Source organism: Xyrauchen texanus, chromosome 21, assembly GCF_025860055.1.
Source record: "Xyrauchen texanus isolate HMW12.3.18 chromosome 21, RBS_HiC_50CHRs, whole genome shotgun sequence".
In the NCBI taxonomy this organism is placed as follows: domain Eukaryota; kingdom Metazoa; phylum Chordata; class Actinopteri; order Cypriniformes; family Catostomidae; genus Xyrauchen; species Xyrauchen texanus.
The window spans coordinates 37,386,310-37,401,245 of NC_068296.1; the positions used below are offsets into that span (position 1 = coordinate 37,386,310).

Here is a 14,936-nt window from a genome sequence, read left to right on the forward strand (position 1 = left end):
TTGTCAGTGTATAAATAAAACAATATCGTCCAAAAAAAAACCTGCAGGATTCCTGTAGGTTAATTTTGTATGCAAAACTGTTTCATTCAAAACTAATTAACATTTGGATGCACCTTGCACTTCTCTTACATGTTTGATTTACTTTAAATTCTATAAGATAGATTTCATCACTGCATTTAAAAAAATTATAAAGCTCCTTTAACAGGGCCGCGTGCAAAACGCGTTAGACAGCTCAGGGAAAATGCTCACAATCCCACAAACGATCACACTATGAAAAAAACATACATTTCCACATATTATTCCATATCATACTACTTACTTCTCAACCTTTTGCACATCAAAGGCGAATGCTTCCACCATAAAGGCTGCCACGCTTTGATAGAGTAAACTCCAGACAGTAAAAGGTATAACTCGCGTCTGTGGACTAGCTGATTCTTCGCTTGCATGCGAACAATGTACTTACTTAGAACTTTAATGTGCATATTCTTTGAGATGTGATAAGCAAAATGTTTTGGCAGATTACTGACCTTCCTTAGTATGTTTGTATTCTCAAAATAGAAAAAGTCAAAGAGTCTTCCCAGAATGACCATTCAGATCCCAGTACATCACATGCTTTATCTAAAGGTAGAATTGAATAAATTATTTAACTCTATGGGGTGAATTCACTAAGAATTAATTGCGCCCACTGACATTTTTTTGTACACTGTCTGTGCTGGTTTATAGCCAAATTGACAAAAGAACCATGCAAATCGGGCAATGGAAATTATTATTGGATAAATTACTCCTGCCATTATCTATACAGAAACTTCCTTTTAATAATTTTCACGATAAATGTATTATTTTAAATTATTTAAGAATAATTTGTCAGATATATAAATGTTGTACTTGTTGTACAGAAAAGAATGACAACTCAGATACTCAGATTGCAACTGGACTCGTCTCAATATGATGTTTTTCAAGGTTCAAGTTGACAACTGTGTTTTTATCATGCTTGCAGATCTTGATGAATCACCCATATTTCATTCTGTGTCTGTGGCAGAATATATTACTGAAGGTAAAATTTAATTTGTATTCAACATCTGTAAACTTTATTTGAATTGATTTTAGATTGAATTGAAAGTAACTGATGTTAGAAGTTAGATGAGGCAATGATAATAACATTGCGTATGCAACAAAATAACATTGGTAAATAGGTCATATCATGAGGAATCAAATTGTCCGTACAAGATACCTTTTCCCACACAGAATAATTCAAAGTGAGTGCTTGTTGTATAACATTACATAACTTTTTTAGAGGAGAGACAAACATCTGCAAGGGCTGACCACACGAAGACCCAACGACCCAATGACCCAACGAAGAGTGAGCTTAAAGGTACATTTTATAGGCCTAAGAAACAAATGCATCGAATGTAAATTATAAAAAGAAAGAGTACATATTGATACTGAGTTCTTCCTTTATATAGCATTTTAAGTGAATTACGGTGTAAAGTAAATTTTTCCTCCACTTAGACAGGTTTATGATATTTGTTTTGTAGTTAATATATTACACTATATTATGCTCCTTTTTGGTTCACCAAGTGTGTAACTGGTGCTCTCTAATTGCAGAAACACTGGAGGTTCTGCTACGAAAAGTAGACAGCCTGGCAGCCACCCAGAGAGAAATACTCATCCTACTGAGGAAGCGCCAGGGTCATCAGAGAGCGGAAGACATCCTGGAGCTCAATATTGCTCAGAACAAAGAGGAGCTTGAGGCCCTTGACCACCGTCTTAAAGACTTGGATTTCAGAAAGAGAGTGGTGAGTATTTTGGTTATTTTCCGGGGCACATAAAATTACCTTGATATTTTTTTAAAAACTGTGTATTATATATTTATTTAAATATGATTTAACAATTACAAAACACATTCATGGTTATGTCATTATTGTTTTTTTAGCACTCATTTAAAAGCAATGGAAAGTAGCATTACTATTATTTCAATTCTTTTTATTAGTCATATTTATTTAATAAATTATTTAATGAATTCCTCATTCCTAATAAATAAAATCTATAAATCGGTGATACAATTCTATAGTATTTCTGTAGCAAATACGCACAATTTCTTTATTAATATATACAATTATGTAAGTTTCTACTTTTACATATTCAACAACTAAATTGTGACAATGAGAAATGAAAAATGACTATGAGTTTGTTGACTGTACTAACCTGCATGCCAAACCATGATGTTTCACAGATTCACCATCTCAGCCTTATTGGTGGGGCAAATCCAGGGGATTGTGTGAGGAGAGTGATGCGGGCAGTAGCGACAAACATCGTGTGGAGCCACTTCAGTTTGAAGGGGAAAAGGGAGAAATTGCCTCTGATTGACACAACTCTGTGTAAAGTCATCAAACGTGAGTCTGAAAAAAATAAATAACATTGTAAAGAATGAACATTTCTTTTTATGTCATTCAAAACTGTATTTCTTTCTTGCATATAACAAGGGATGCTTTGCAGAATGTTAAGCCATTTAAAAGTATAAAATCACTGTGCACGTTTTTGTGTTAAAAATATGAGCATCATATATCTTTAGTGTTCCAGAAAAAAACAATTGTTTTAAGGACATGGAGTCAAGTAAATAATAATCAGGGCTTCACAATAAGTACTGCCCGATGGCCCGACCCTCGGGACAGTTGACGGAACTGCTGTAGGGGTATATATCTATATATATATATAAGTAAGCAATAAGTACGAGAGGCTGTGCTGTATCGTGAATAAGTCACGGCTGAAGGGTGTTGTTTGGCGACGCGAAGCGGAGTAACCCTTTCAGCCATAACTTATTCACGATACAGCACTTGCCTCAAGTGCCTTATTGCTTTTATAAAACGGTTGCCACACAATACAAATATTAAAGCCGAAAAATATGTATCTATGCAACTTTCATGAAGTAAAATCAAAAGCCTTACCTTCTGTAGGAAAAAATAGTGATAAAGATCGAGAAAGCGAGTGTAGCTGCATTTACTGTATAGAGCATTTTCCTTCAGGTCAGTCCTGGTCCATAATAAAAAAATCTGTTTTTTCCTGTCCGCTGCTATTTCTTGTCCACCATTAAGGGGTTTTGCCTATAGTCATGTCAGTTGCGTCTTCTTTCTCCGTGATCACAAGTTTGAGTCCTTTCAATATAAAAGGTGTCTTTACTGAATGAATCAGCTTTTTTGAACGAATCAAAAATTTGTAATCATTAAGTCTGATAATAACTTTTGTAAGTGAAATACCTTTACCAAACTTAAAATGATAACACATCATAAATAAATGGTAGGCTACTTACATAATATTCGTGATTTCTGTTTTGTTCCAGATGCTGTTATGAAATGCAAGTCTGATCTGGGAGAGAAGGACGTAGAGTGCTACATTGCAGAGACACTGAAACATGTGCCAGCCCAACTGAAAAAACATGTTCAGGTATTGATGTTGAATATAGGAAAATAGGGGGAACAAAGTCAAAATATTTCATATTAATCAGACAATGGTTCGATTTGATTGAAACAATGGAGGGCAAAACCTGCAAAAACAATACATATTTAAACACGCAAATAAATATATAAATAAATACACAAAATTCTACATAATTAAATGCGAAAAAAAGAAGAAGAAAAAAAAAACTAATGTTGGGGGAAAATGTAAAACGGAAAGTTTTCTTGAATTTACAACACAAATAAATCAACATGCACGACAAAAGTTACACAAGTTTCATAGTACTGGCATTTCCATATCAAAGAAATAATCAACTCACTCTACTGATGAACACAATCATCTGGTTCCTATTCAGCCTATATTCTCCCCTAAACCTGGTTAAACCCATCGCACGGGTCGGGTGATGCAATACACACACTGCTAACCGCACTTTTTGAAACTGTAAGTCTCGCGAGTCTTATTCATTTTTTATCGACATAACATCTCGAGAAAATTTTGCTTTACCTTTCATATTAAACCCTGATTGCCACAAGATCTTATGTCACAGGAGTTGCATCTTTTTCTCACAAGATGTTATGAAAAGGACTGACTTAAATGAAAAGCATTTCATTTTTGCTTTTTCCAATCGATATTATTTATCAGGACTATAAAAACAAATAAAAAATAACAACAATAAAATGTGTATATTACATTACCGGTCTGTAAACTTTTTTCTCCACAAATGCCCACGTTAAAGTCTGTTTTAAATAGAACTTATTTTAAGATAAGTTAAGCCCAAAACACAATTTCCACGTTAGTCAACATTTTCACAGCAATTGTGTTAGGAAAAAGTTACAAACTGCTTTCATCACCCTGGACAGCTCCCATAACTAAGCTCATGTGCAAGTTTAAATATCAATAAACCTAATATTATCTCCTCGATTTAATTTGCAAAATCTCTGTAATTTATGTGACCTTAAGCCTATGAGTTTCCTCACAATATGCAACATTTAATCAACAAACATAAATCACCACATGGGATAAGGTTAGATAAAAATCAGACTTACCTTTGTCTTTGAGAAGATTTTAAAATGGTATATTATTCCTGAATAATTAGCAGTAGCAAGAAACTGAACATTTCCTGCGAAGAGGGAAGAAAAAAAACGTTTAATGGGAAAAAATGTCCTCTGCAGAGTCGTTACAACAGACATTACATTTACATTTATGCATTTGGCAGATGCTTTTATCCAAAGCGACTTACAGTGCAATTATTACAGGGACAATCCCCCCCAGAGCAACCTGGAGTTAAGTGTCTTACTCAAGGACACAATGGTGATGGCTGTGGGGTTAGAGCCTGTGATCTTCTGATTAACAGCCCTGTGCTTTAGCCACTACGCCACCACCACCACTCGTTATCTTAAAGGCGGATAATAACAACTCCTTTGGAGTCATTTCGGATTTGTTTTACTTTTGCTGCGGGGTTAAGGCAGAGTTATGTAGCTACTATCAGACAAACTCGACAAATTCACGGTGCGTGAATTTCATGTAGACGTTATCATATTCCCTATAAGGAACAAGAGTTTGCAGTGAGAATTTTTTTTTTTAAAAAAGCCAACTTTTTTCCCAGTGCCCAGACATAATTTCGCCATTTGGAGCAAAAGGCCAGTTTATAAATTGCATTTTTTGCAAAAAATAATGTGACACAGTTTAAGTATCATATATCCCTTATTTTGCCTTTTTTAGCCTAATACAACTCTTATTTAAAGGTTACAATGAAAATGACTAACCTGTTGTTTTGTTGTTGTGCTGTTTCTTTAGGATCGACTGCCAGTAGGCCCTGCAGAACTGGAGTAGTTCGCTTGTTCTGCATTCCTCTACATTCCCCTTCTTTGTTCAAACTAATTATAATTGTGTTATAATTAATTAAAATGTTATTGTGTACTGTTGTTTTCGAAATAAATTAGCTGAATTTATCTAATTTTGAGTATGCATTCATCATTCAGCAGATTTAAATAGTCTTTAAATGAGGTGTGGGCAAATGAGGACACCAAGTGTCCGCCTTGAAAATGACATATTTAGTACCAGCACAGGACGTTGTCACAACGTCGTGCTTACTAGCTGGTAACGTCGCAACGTGACGTTGTCACAACGTCGTGCTTACTAACTGGTAACGTCGCAACGTGTTGTTGTCACAACGTCGTGCTTACTAACTGGTAACGTCGCAAAGTTACGTTGTCACAACGTCGTGCTTACTAACTGGTAACGTCACAAAGTTACGTTGTAACAACGTATCTGGGAATTTCACTTTTCCGGTTGCCACGACGTAACTAATTACGTTGCCACGACGAAAGTTTGGTCACCAGATTACGTTGCAGTTACGTAACAGTTACGTATTTGTGTTAGCTGGGTAATGAAAGGATTTTGACAGATGAACATGGAGAATTATATACCGTTCGATGCCATGGTGTGTCAATGAACTTAGACTAAAGTCATTCATGTATTGCTTTAACTTAGGATCTTATACATAATTTTGACTATTTATGTCAAAAAATATAAATTATTTATATTAAAAAATTTTTTTACTTCACTTTACTCACTATAATATAACTCTTTTGTAATGACTTTATGGTAATGTACATGAAAATTCAAGAATCATGATAGATCTTAGGGCAATCCCACTGATCTGCTCATCCCAATACATTTTCTTCAATGGTATTGGTCTACAATTTGACATATGTAGCACTTGATGAATTAGTTGTTTGAAGCTGATTTGCAATAAGTTATGTGCTGTATCTGTTCTTTTGCATCACAGATCATTCAGGGAGGAGAGAGGATGAGTTAATCGAGGATAGTACTAGAGTGGAAGATTTAGGAACTGTAGAAACAGGCCCAGCAAGAGCAAAACTCAAAGAATACCCTCTCACCAGCTTTGGACTACAGGGAAGTGGTTGCTAGTGTGAAAATAAAATGGTTTGGGCTAAGCCCCTGATGTCCTTCAATGCTGGAAACGCCTCTGAACCAGACAGTGATCAGAGTGTCCCAAAGCTGCTCTAGGGACAGAGCGATATGCATCCTTTAATGTTATTTAGCAGTGATCCAGTATATTTCTGTCTCTGGTGGGTGCATTAACGGGGCTGTCTGTATTTTGGCAGTTCACGGATGAGATTGGCTCTGTTAAAATCGCTGAGAATAATAATAAGTGAGTCCGGGTATTGCTGTTCCGTGTCTGTGATCTGATCATCCAGCTGTTGCAGCGCTGCTCTCACACACTTGTGGAGGAATGTCCCGTGGTGAGTAGAAGGCTTAAAGTTAATAAATAGCACTTCCAAATTAGGACAGCACATCTTCTTTAACATTGTTACATCTGTACACCAACTTTCATTGATGTAAAAGCATGTTCCACTGCTCCTCGGTTTCCCCGATAGCTCCACGATTCAACCCGCTCTGTACGGCTGGAAGCCATGGCAGATGTAATGCGCTGTGTGGAATGGCTTCACCCAGCCATGTTTCTGTGAGGCACAAGGCAGCAGAGTTTGAAAAGTCATTGTTTGTATGGGTGAGAAGTAGTTCCTCTGATTTGTTAGGAAGAGAGCCGGAATTCGCTAGATGAATACTCAGCAGTTCTGTTCAAAAGCAACACTGTTGCACGCCGGCTCGCTTCCCTTGCTTGTATCTCTTAGCACGCTTGAACAACACCGCTGCTCCTCCAACTAATATGTCCAATAAAACGTCCGAATAGTCAAACCGGGAAAAGATTGTCTGGATGTGCTGCTGAATGTTCAGCAGTTTGTCCCTGGTAAAACCGATTGAAAAAAAAGACAACACAGAACAATCAAAAACAGCAGATGATGCAGTAGTCATGTCTCCATGTAAACCTGTATTATAGCTATTCATATGTACCTGCATAACCTCCCATATGCTTTTATTTATTTATAAGGCAATATTTCATAAGAAATGCTGAATGTGAGATCTGCATGTCTATTATTTTGTAATGATAAAACAAGATGCAGTTTTGGTGATGAAAGTTGAATCAATAAAAGTGCACACTTAGTCAAGCTGCTTTTGGCTCTCTTGCTCCTTCTCTCTCTCCTACATTTACATTTATGCATTTGGCAGATGCTTTTATCCAAAGCAACTTACAGTGCACTTATTACAGGGACAATCCCCCCAGAGCAACCTGGAGTTAAGTGTCTTGCTCAAGGACACAATGGTGGTGGATGTGGGGATTGAACCAGTTACCTTCTGGTTAACAGTTATGTGCTTTAGCCCACTACGCCACCACCGTAGTGGCTAAAGCCCACTCCTGGTTGTGTAAAGTTGTTTTATCTGTGATAGACGGAGCTGAGGACTCTCCTTAGCATGTGATCTCTCAATAGTTCCCACGGTCCAGCAGTCGTCTGCCTGAGCAAGTGTTTTATCAAACAATGGCAAAATGCTTTAAATGCTTTGCCAGCATGCAGTATTGCAGCATGATTTAGCATTTTTGTATCGTTAAATTGCTGCATGTGGATAATATTGGAAGAGGTCCATATTCAAGGTTGATATTGGCTTCACCCTAATTACATTAAAAATAAGGTGGTACTGTACACACTTTCTACTTTGACGCACATTCCAAAATTGCCATGTAATCTGATAAAAGAAATTTGTAAAAAATATAAATCCAGATATTATTTACTTTCTTGGATGTAGCTGTAGCATGCCTAGTTGGACTTTGCAACTGTAACATCATAATTGTATGATTTTAACTTCTGTATATTAAAAAGAAAAGACACAACACCCAGATTGTGACTGAATTCATTTATTTGACTTGAACAGGTTTTGACATTAGACTATCACTCCATGAAATTGCATTGATGAACACATGAAAGAATTAATTACAGCTACAGGAACTACAAACGCTCTGGTGCTTCAGAAGAAACATTCCCTCCTGAGACCCTCATCTGCCAAATCTCTCTGAACAAGTCAAACTAAGAACCAAACAGATGAGATTTTCAACTTTGCATTACTACAGCAATACCAATGTCTGTATATGCTTTTATACAAGCATGAGTCTGAGCTGAAAATGACCGATACGATTACCTTCAGAACTGGATGCTCTGAACACAATGCGAACGTAATCGCTGTCAAACCAATCAGAATTTACTGAATTATTTCAGTCTTCTGAATGGTGACCAGGGATCAGTGCAACAAGACTGAAGAAGGTTTTTGAAGACCAGAAGAGTGCCAATGAATGTGTTAAGAAGCATTTTGAATTTTATAATAACTAAACTTATGTTCTTGAAGTTTACATTTAAGTCAATTTAAACAAACCTGCTTCTATATTATGATTCTATATTATTCTATATCATTTTATGGGTTTATAGTACACAAGAAAAATAAAGCAAATAAACAGAACACACTAGAGAAGAACAAACTGATGTTGTTCATTCAGAGGTAAGGCTTTATGTCAAATATGACAAAGTAAATAAAATAATATAAAACACTTTAACATTCAATTCATTTGAAGTAATATTCATCTTTATCAGGTTGCATTCGTAAATCTTCCATCATTTTTATTAATGCTTCATAAAAACTAAACAAGTCACATCATACACCCAATGGTCTCATGACCATAATTAAACTCCTGAATGATTCTGGGTAGTAATGATCATTTAGATGCTGAGCTTCACTGTAAATAATACTTTTCTTAATCAGTATTTTCATCCTGTTTTCCAGTAAAAATATCTAAACATCCTTACATTTTATGGTTGTTTTTTGGTTTTGATTTATGCTTAAAACCTTTCCAATGCAGTAAGTAAAATACACTTAATTCAAGATAACTTCTTAAAAAACAATAATATCTAATGCAATTTTGGATGTTAAGATATTTTTACTGGTAAACAAGACAAAAGTACTGATTAAGAAAATGATATTTGCAGTTGAATGCATGTACACACCCACTCACACACACACGTACACACATTCACGCGCATGCTATCTCTACAGTAAGGCATGGCATTTTAAAATCCCAGCACACTACAGTAAAATGACATCATATTCTGTAATTAAAGCCTGAAACTCTGTGAATGGCCAAAAGCACACTAAAATAGTGTGTAAGATTTTAAAGCTGAAACTCATGCATTATAGAGAATAAATCAAGTATTAACATGCCTGACTTTAGTTCTGGTTTCCTTTTTCATTTGCTTGACCTCAAAACCTGCATCACATGTGTGGATAGGAAATATATGACAGTATGTGTGTGCGTGTGTGTGCGTGTGTGATGAAAGTGTGACTACTGGTGACTGCTTTAATTCCAAGAGTTACAAATCAAAACAAACAGCTTTAAAATAAAAGCTGTCTGACACTTTCGAGACAATACTGATATCCTGCCAGACACAATCACAAATGATGAACAAAAAATATGATTTGTTGATAGATATCATATTAAATCATCCATATAAAAGCAAATGCTGTAAAAGCAACAGCCGGTTCAAACTTTGAAAACATTCTAATACTGGAGTAAATAACAGCCGGCTTCAGTCAGCGGTTTGGGGGATTTTAATCGATTTTTAAGGGATACCTTGTGTTGATTTGTGTCCATACAAGTCACCTGGGTGAATCTCATGAAAACTTGTCTGGGTCATATTCCAGCTAAATAATAATAATAATAATAATAATAATAATAATAATAATAATAATAATAATAAAAAACTATCAAAAAAAGCTAAAAACAATTAAGCATAGCATTTTAATTAGCATTTCCCTTCAACACAAATTAGCATATTTCCTCATTTTTTCCCTCTCATTACTGTAATACAAAATAAAATGTAAAGTACATTTGTAAACTTTAGTTGTACAGTATACATCATGGTAGTATTTCTTCGTAAAAATAAAATATAAATAAAATAAAAATCAGTATTTTTTGTCTTGTTTTCCAGGAAAAACATTATTAAAAAAAAAAAATAATTTTACTTGAGAAGCAAAATGACGTGAGATATTTCATCTTTATTTTTTTAGAGAAATCTAACAAAATGTTGTAACGTTTATGCTTATAACAAGACAAAACTACTTGCCAATGGGGTAAAAAAAAAATTTTTTTTTTAAATAATAACAATTTCTTACCTTTTTTTGGATTTCTCTAAAAACAAGACTAATTTTCTCATGTAATTCTGCTTCTCAACTAATTTTTCTTTGTTTTAAGAAATACCGGAAAATAAGACCAAAAATACTGCTGAATGTATCTTATGCTGATTTTAATAAAAATATATGTGCAAAAATGTTAACAATTCTGTGTTTTTCTGTCAATATGGGGTGCTGTGTGTACAATAATGAGCAAAAAAAAGAACTTAAATGATTTTAGCAAATGGCTGCAATATAACAAAGAGTGAAAAATTTAAGGGGGTCTGAATACTTTCCGTACCCACTGTATATCAAAAATATCTACATATATTGCTCTTGTTCAACTCTAATCTGTCATGGATAGTATTTTTCTGATACAATTGAAAATTTGGAACACAGCACTTTTTGTATTTTTGTCTCCTTAAGATGAATCACTTATGTTGTGTTATTCCTCTATTATAAGCCGCTTTGCATAAAAGCACCTTCTAAATCAATAAATGTAATGTAATATAATGTATCTGAAGAGTAAGGGTCAAAATCCCTTGGCTCTTCAGATATATCAATACATATACATATATATATATATATATCCTTTTATATCAATATCTATCTGTATTCTGTTGCTTAACTTCTTTAATAAAGTGACGAATTAACTATATGCATGATCACATAATCAATTCTATTTTCTTATGCATAATTGAAAAATACTTTGAATCATATGTGTGTTGAATGTTAATTAGTCTCTTTTAGGAACATTCCAGAGTCTCTCTGTCCTGCACATTGGCTGAAGGTCTTTTGGGGGATAAGCTTATTTGTGACGCTCTCCAGCCTCTCAGGGGAGGGGGTCAGGGGGAATGCGTTAAACATGTGTTCCAGATGTATTCTGTGTTTGATTGTTACCTTTCCATGACTAATTATATGGTTTAAAGTCCTATGTAATAATACCTGAATAGTAGAAGTGTGATTTTCTCTTATTATTTCTTTAGGGAAGAAATGTATGTTATTTCAACCCTCTCCTCTGCCCGAGGAGTGAATATTTTATCTCTCTGTTTTGGTTCAAATGGCCTGATAATGTGTGCTCTGGCTCTCTTGTGCCCAGAGAAGAACTGTCGTTCGTCAGTGTTTTGTGTGTGCGTTTGACCTTCTACCCAGTTTTCAAACCCAGGGATGCACACCAGGCCGACTCGAAGACGCCCCGTGACCATCTGCGAGGTCACTTCAGATGTAAATCTCGGGCTCGGACGACAAGTGCGCTGATTAATGTTGATAGGCCGCATAGCTGTCTATATGTTGTGACTGTATGGTCTTTTAGCCAATCAGGAGTAAAATAATGGAATGTACGTCCTTGCAAATGGTATAATATATGTAAGATTTTGTGTAAGGTACAAGTTGGCTTTCGATCTCCTCGTGAGACTTTGCGCTGGCTCTACCAATTTCACTGCAGACTATACTTCAGTAAATTTTTGACTCTTTTAATTGTACTTCTCGACTCCTGGTTTTCTTTCTCCATATCTGGTCCGGGTGAAAACTGTTATACCCCTAACAGTTTGGTGGAGGATTCGGAGGGCAATCACTCCGTGGTGACATCTCTGGCAAATCAGCAAACAATGTAGGAAGCTTTTATTAATTGTTAGGGCTGTCTGACTGGAAGAGATTTTGAAGGGGAGCGGGAGAGCTTCACTCCGACGAGGCGAGTGAAGAGTAATTTAATTATACTATTGAAAGTATAAGAAGTCGCTGAGAGAGCTGTTAAGGGTTAAAACAGCAAACAGCGCAAGTGAAGCGTGCTCTGTGGGGGGCCCAGGTGGGCATTGGTGTAGCACCACCCCGGCAGAGTGCGTCCCTGGACGGGAGGTCCAGTGGCACCGTAAACCTGCTCAATCTCTTCCACCTCAGATAGGGGTACCCTGAGCTTAGTGAATCAGGCAGTTAGGGATTCAGATATTAGGTATAAAATAAAATAAAATACAATAGGGATTGTTTTACCAGGGATGCATCAGGAGCAGTCCCAAGTAAATAAATAAATTATGACCCGAATTGGTATGGATCAGTATATGTGACCAGGATGTTTGTGAAGAATACTTTGTGGTGTATTGTGTAGAAATCCAGTATTGTTGCTGCTATAGTTAATTTATCCGTGTAAAATATTTGCTACTAAAATCTTTTCGGTAGTGATTTTCAACTGTGACCAAGAAAAAGGACTGATAGAGGGAATTTTCTGAGTAGTTCTGACCAAAACGAAAGGGCACACGCTGTAAACAGCTCTGCTCTGACGAGCTCAAATCAAAGAAATGTGCACAGCTCATTAAGAAAATGGTCAGTCAGGGGTCTGAGTCTGATTGGAACGTCATGCAGCAGATTGACTGGCTGCAGAACAAAAAAGACGCTGATAGGGCCAAATATCTATCCGTGTTTGCCTATTCATGGATTTGTAAACTGGGTGGTATACCTTTAAGCCATGAAAATGCAATTCCAAATATGATGGACGGATGGTCTAGTTTGATTGCCCAGCGTGATAGAGTGGCTAAAATTATTGGGCAGGAAGTCGGCTGTGATCTGTGTATTTTGAGTAAGGGTTTTGAGGCGGTTTGTGAGAAGGCAGAAAATGCTGTGAAAAATGAGGCATGTTGTTGAACAGTACCATTGACATCAGATATTGGGAGGATTTGCTTCGTTGGTGCTCTGTAAGCTGGGGCCGTTTGCAAACACGTGATGATGATGTTAATGTGGGTAAAGTATCTGCTGTATCAGTTGAAGTGGAAATGAGTCCCGCAATAACATAACCTGCTATAATTGTGACGAGAGAGGTCATACCTGTAGAGATTGTACCAAGCCTGTTGCCAGATGCAGAAATTGTAACAGAGAGGGCCACATTGCTAGACATTGTCGTAGTGGTAAACCACAAATGTATATCATAAATCTGTTCCTATCCCTCTAACCATTTCTAACTCTGAAAAAGTCTATTGGACTGAATTTTGGGTAGGGAAAAATACTGTAGGGACTCTAATCGGTGTTGACATTCTGAAAGAACTCGAAGCTGATGTTTTGCTTTCTCAAGATAAGCTAGTGCTTGGCTGCAATGAAACAATTCAGCTTATCTCAGAGTGGCCCCCACCATGAGCAGAGATGTGCAGTGGCTGAACCTGCTATTCTAACTGAAACTCGCCCTGAGTGGAAGTTTATAATTTCCAAATTTCCTGATGTATGGGCAAAAGATAAATATGATTGTGGTTTAGCACAGATTCAGCCGCTGAGCATCCCAGGTCCTTTGCATGAAGCCAGAAGACAATATCCTTTGAAAAATGAGGGAGCTGACACTGTTGTAGATGAACTATGCAAACGGGGATTGTGATTCCCTGTTCCTCTCCCACTAACTCTCCCATGTGGCCTGTCAAAAAGCCGGATGGGAGCTGGCGTTGACCATTGATTACACTTCTCTGAATTCAGTGTCTGAGAAAATGCACCCTCTGGTGGCCAACCCCGCAACTATCCTACACGAGATAGGATCTGAACATTGTTTTTTACTGCTTTAGACATTTCTAATGGTTTTGGACTTGTCCCCTAGCCAAGGAGGACCAAGGCAGATTTGCTTTCACCAGCAGGGGTCGCCAATGGACATGGAGTCGTTTGCCACAAGGTTTCTGCAACTCACCCACACTGTTTCATCAGGTACTAGCATCCTTCATCGATCCGGTAAGAAAACAAATTGAATATGTTGGATCTGTTGTCCTACAATATGTGGATGACATTTTAATTGTTAGTCCAACCAAGTTCAAACATTTGACTGCTGTACAGACTGTTTTGAATGCCCTCCAAAAAGGGGGATTCAAAGTGAACTTGAAGAAAGCACAGCTAGCACTGCCTGAAGTGATTTATTTGGGGCAAATTGTGGGTGTGCACGGCAGACGCATCACTCCTGAACGAGTTAAAGCTATCATTGAACTTCCAAAACCAAACACGGTTACTGGTCCAAGTAATGGGTCTTTTGAATTACTGCCGCCAGTATGTTTCTGAATACACTGAACTTTCTAAACCACTCACAGAGGCGCTGAAAGGAGGAAAACCTGGATCGGAGCTGATCGACTGGACTGAGGAGATGGAGGAGGCGTTTGTGAGTATCAAAGAAACTCTTGCTTCCTCCCCAGCATTACGTCATGCCGATGCCAGCAGGCCGTTCCATCTATGGACATGGGTGGGAACTCGTGGAAATTTAATGAGTGTTTTGTTTGTCCTGTTTCTGCTAGAACTGAACTAATGTCTTTGTATCATGGTTTGGCACATGTAGGTCCTGAAAAACTACATGCAATGATTTCCAAAACCTGGTGGTGGCCCCGACTGAGGGCTTCTTGCCATGATTTTTGTAAGAGATGTCTAGTATGCCTTAAGGTTAATTCTTCTTCTAAGCT

General features: G+C 36.9%; 1 protein-coding gene across 1 annotated transcript in view; it reads left to right on the top strand.

The window, feature by feature from the left end:
* Positions 1-562: 562 nt before the first annotated feature.
* The window catches only part of LOC127661496 (uncharacterized), a 156,467-nt gene continuing 142,093 nt past the window's right edge, over positions 563-14,936 (top strand). Inside the window, exons 1-2 of the mRNA XM_052152229.1 lie at positions 563-624; positions 998-1,054. Coding sequence (XP_052008189.1) covers positions 583-624; positions 998-1,054 — 99 coding nt within the window. The 5' untranslated portion in view covers positions 563-582. The remainder of the gene's footprint in view (positions 625-997; positions 1,055-14,936) is intronic.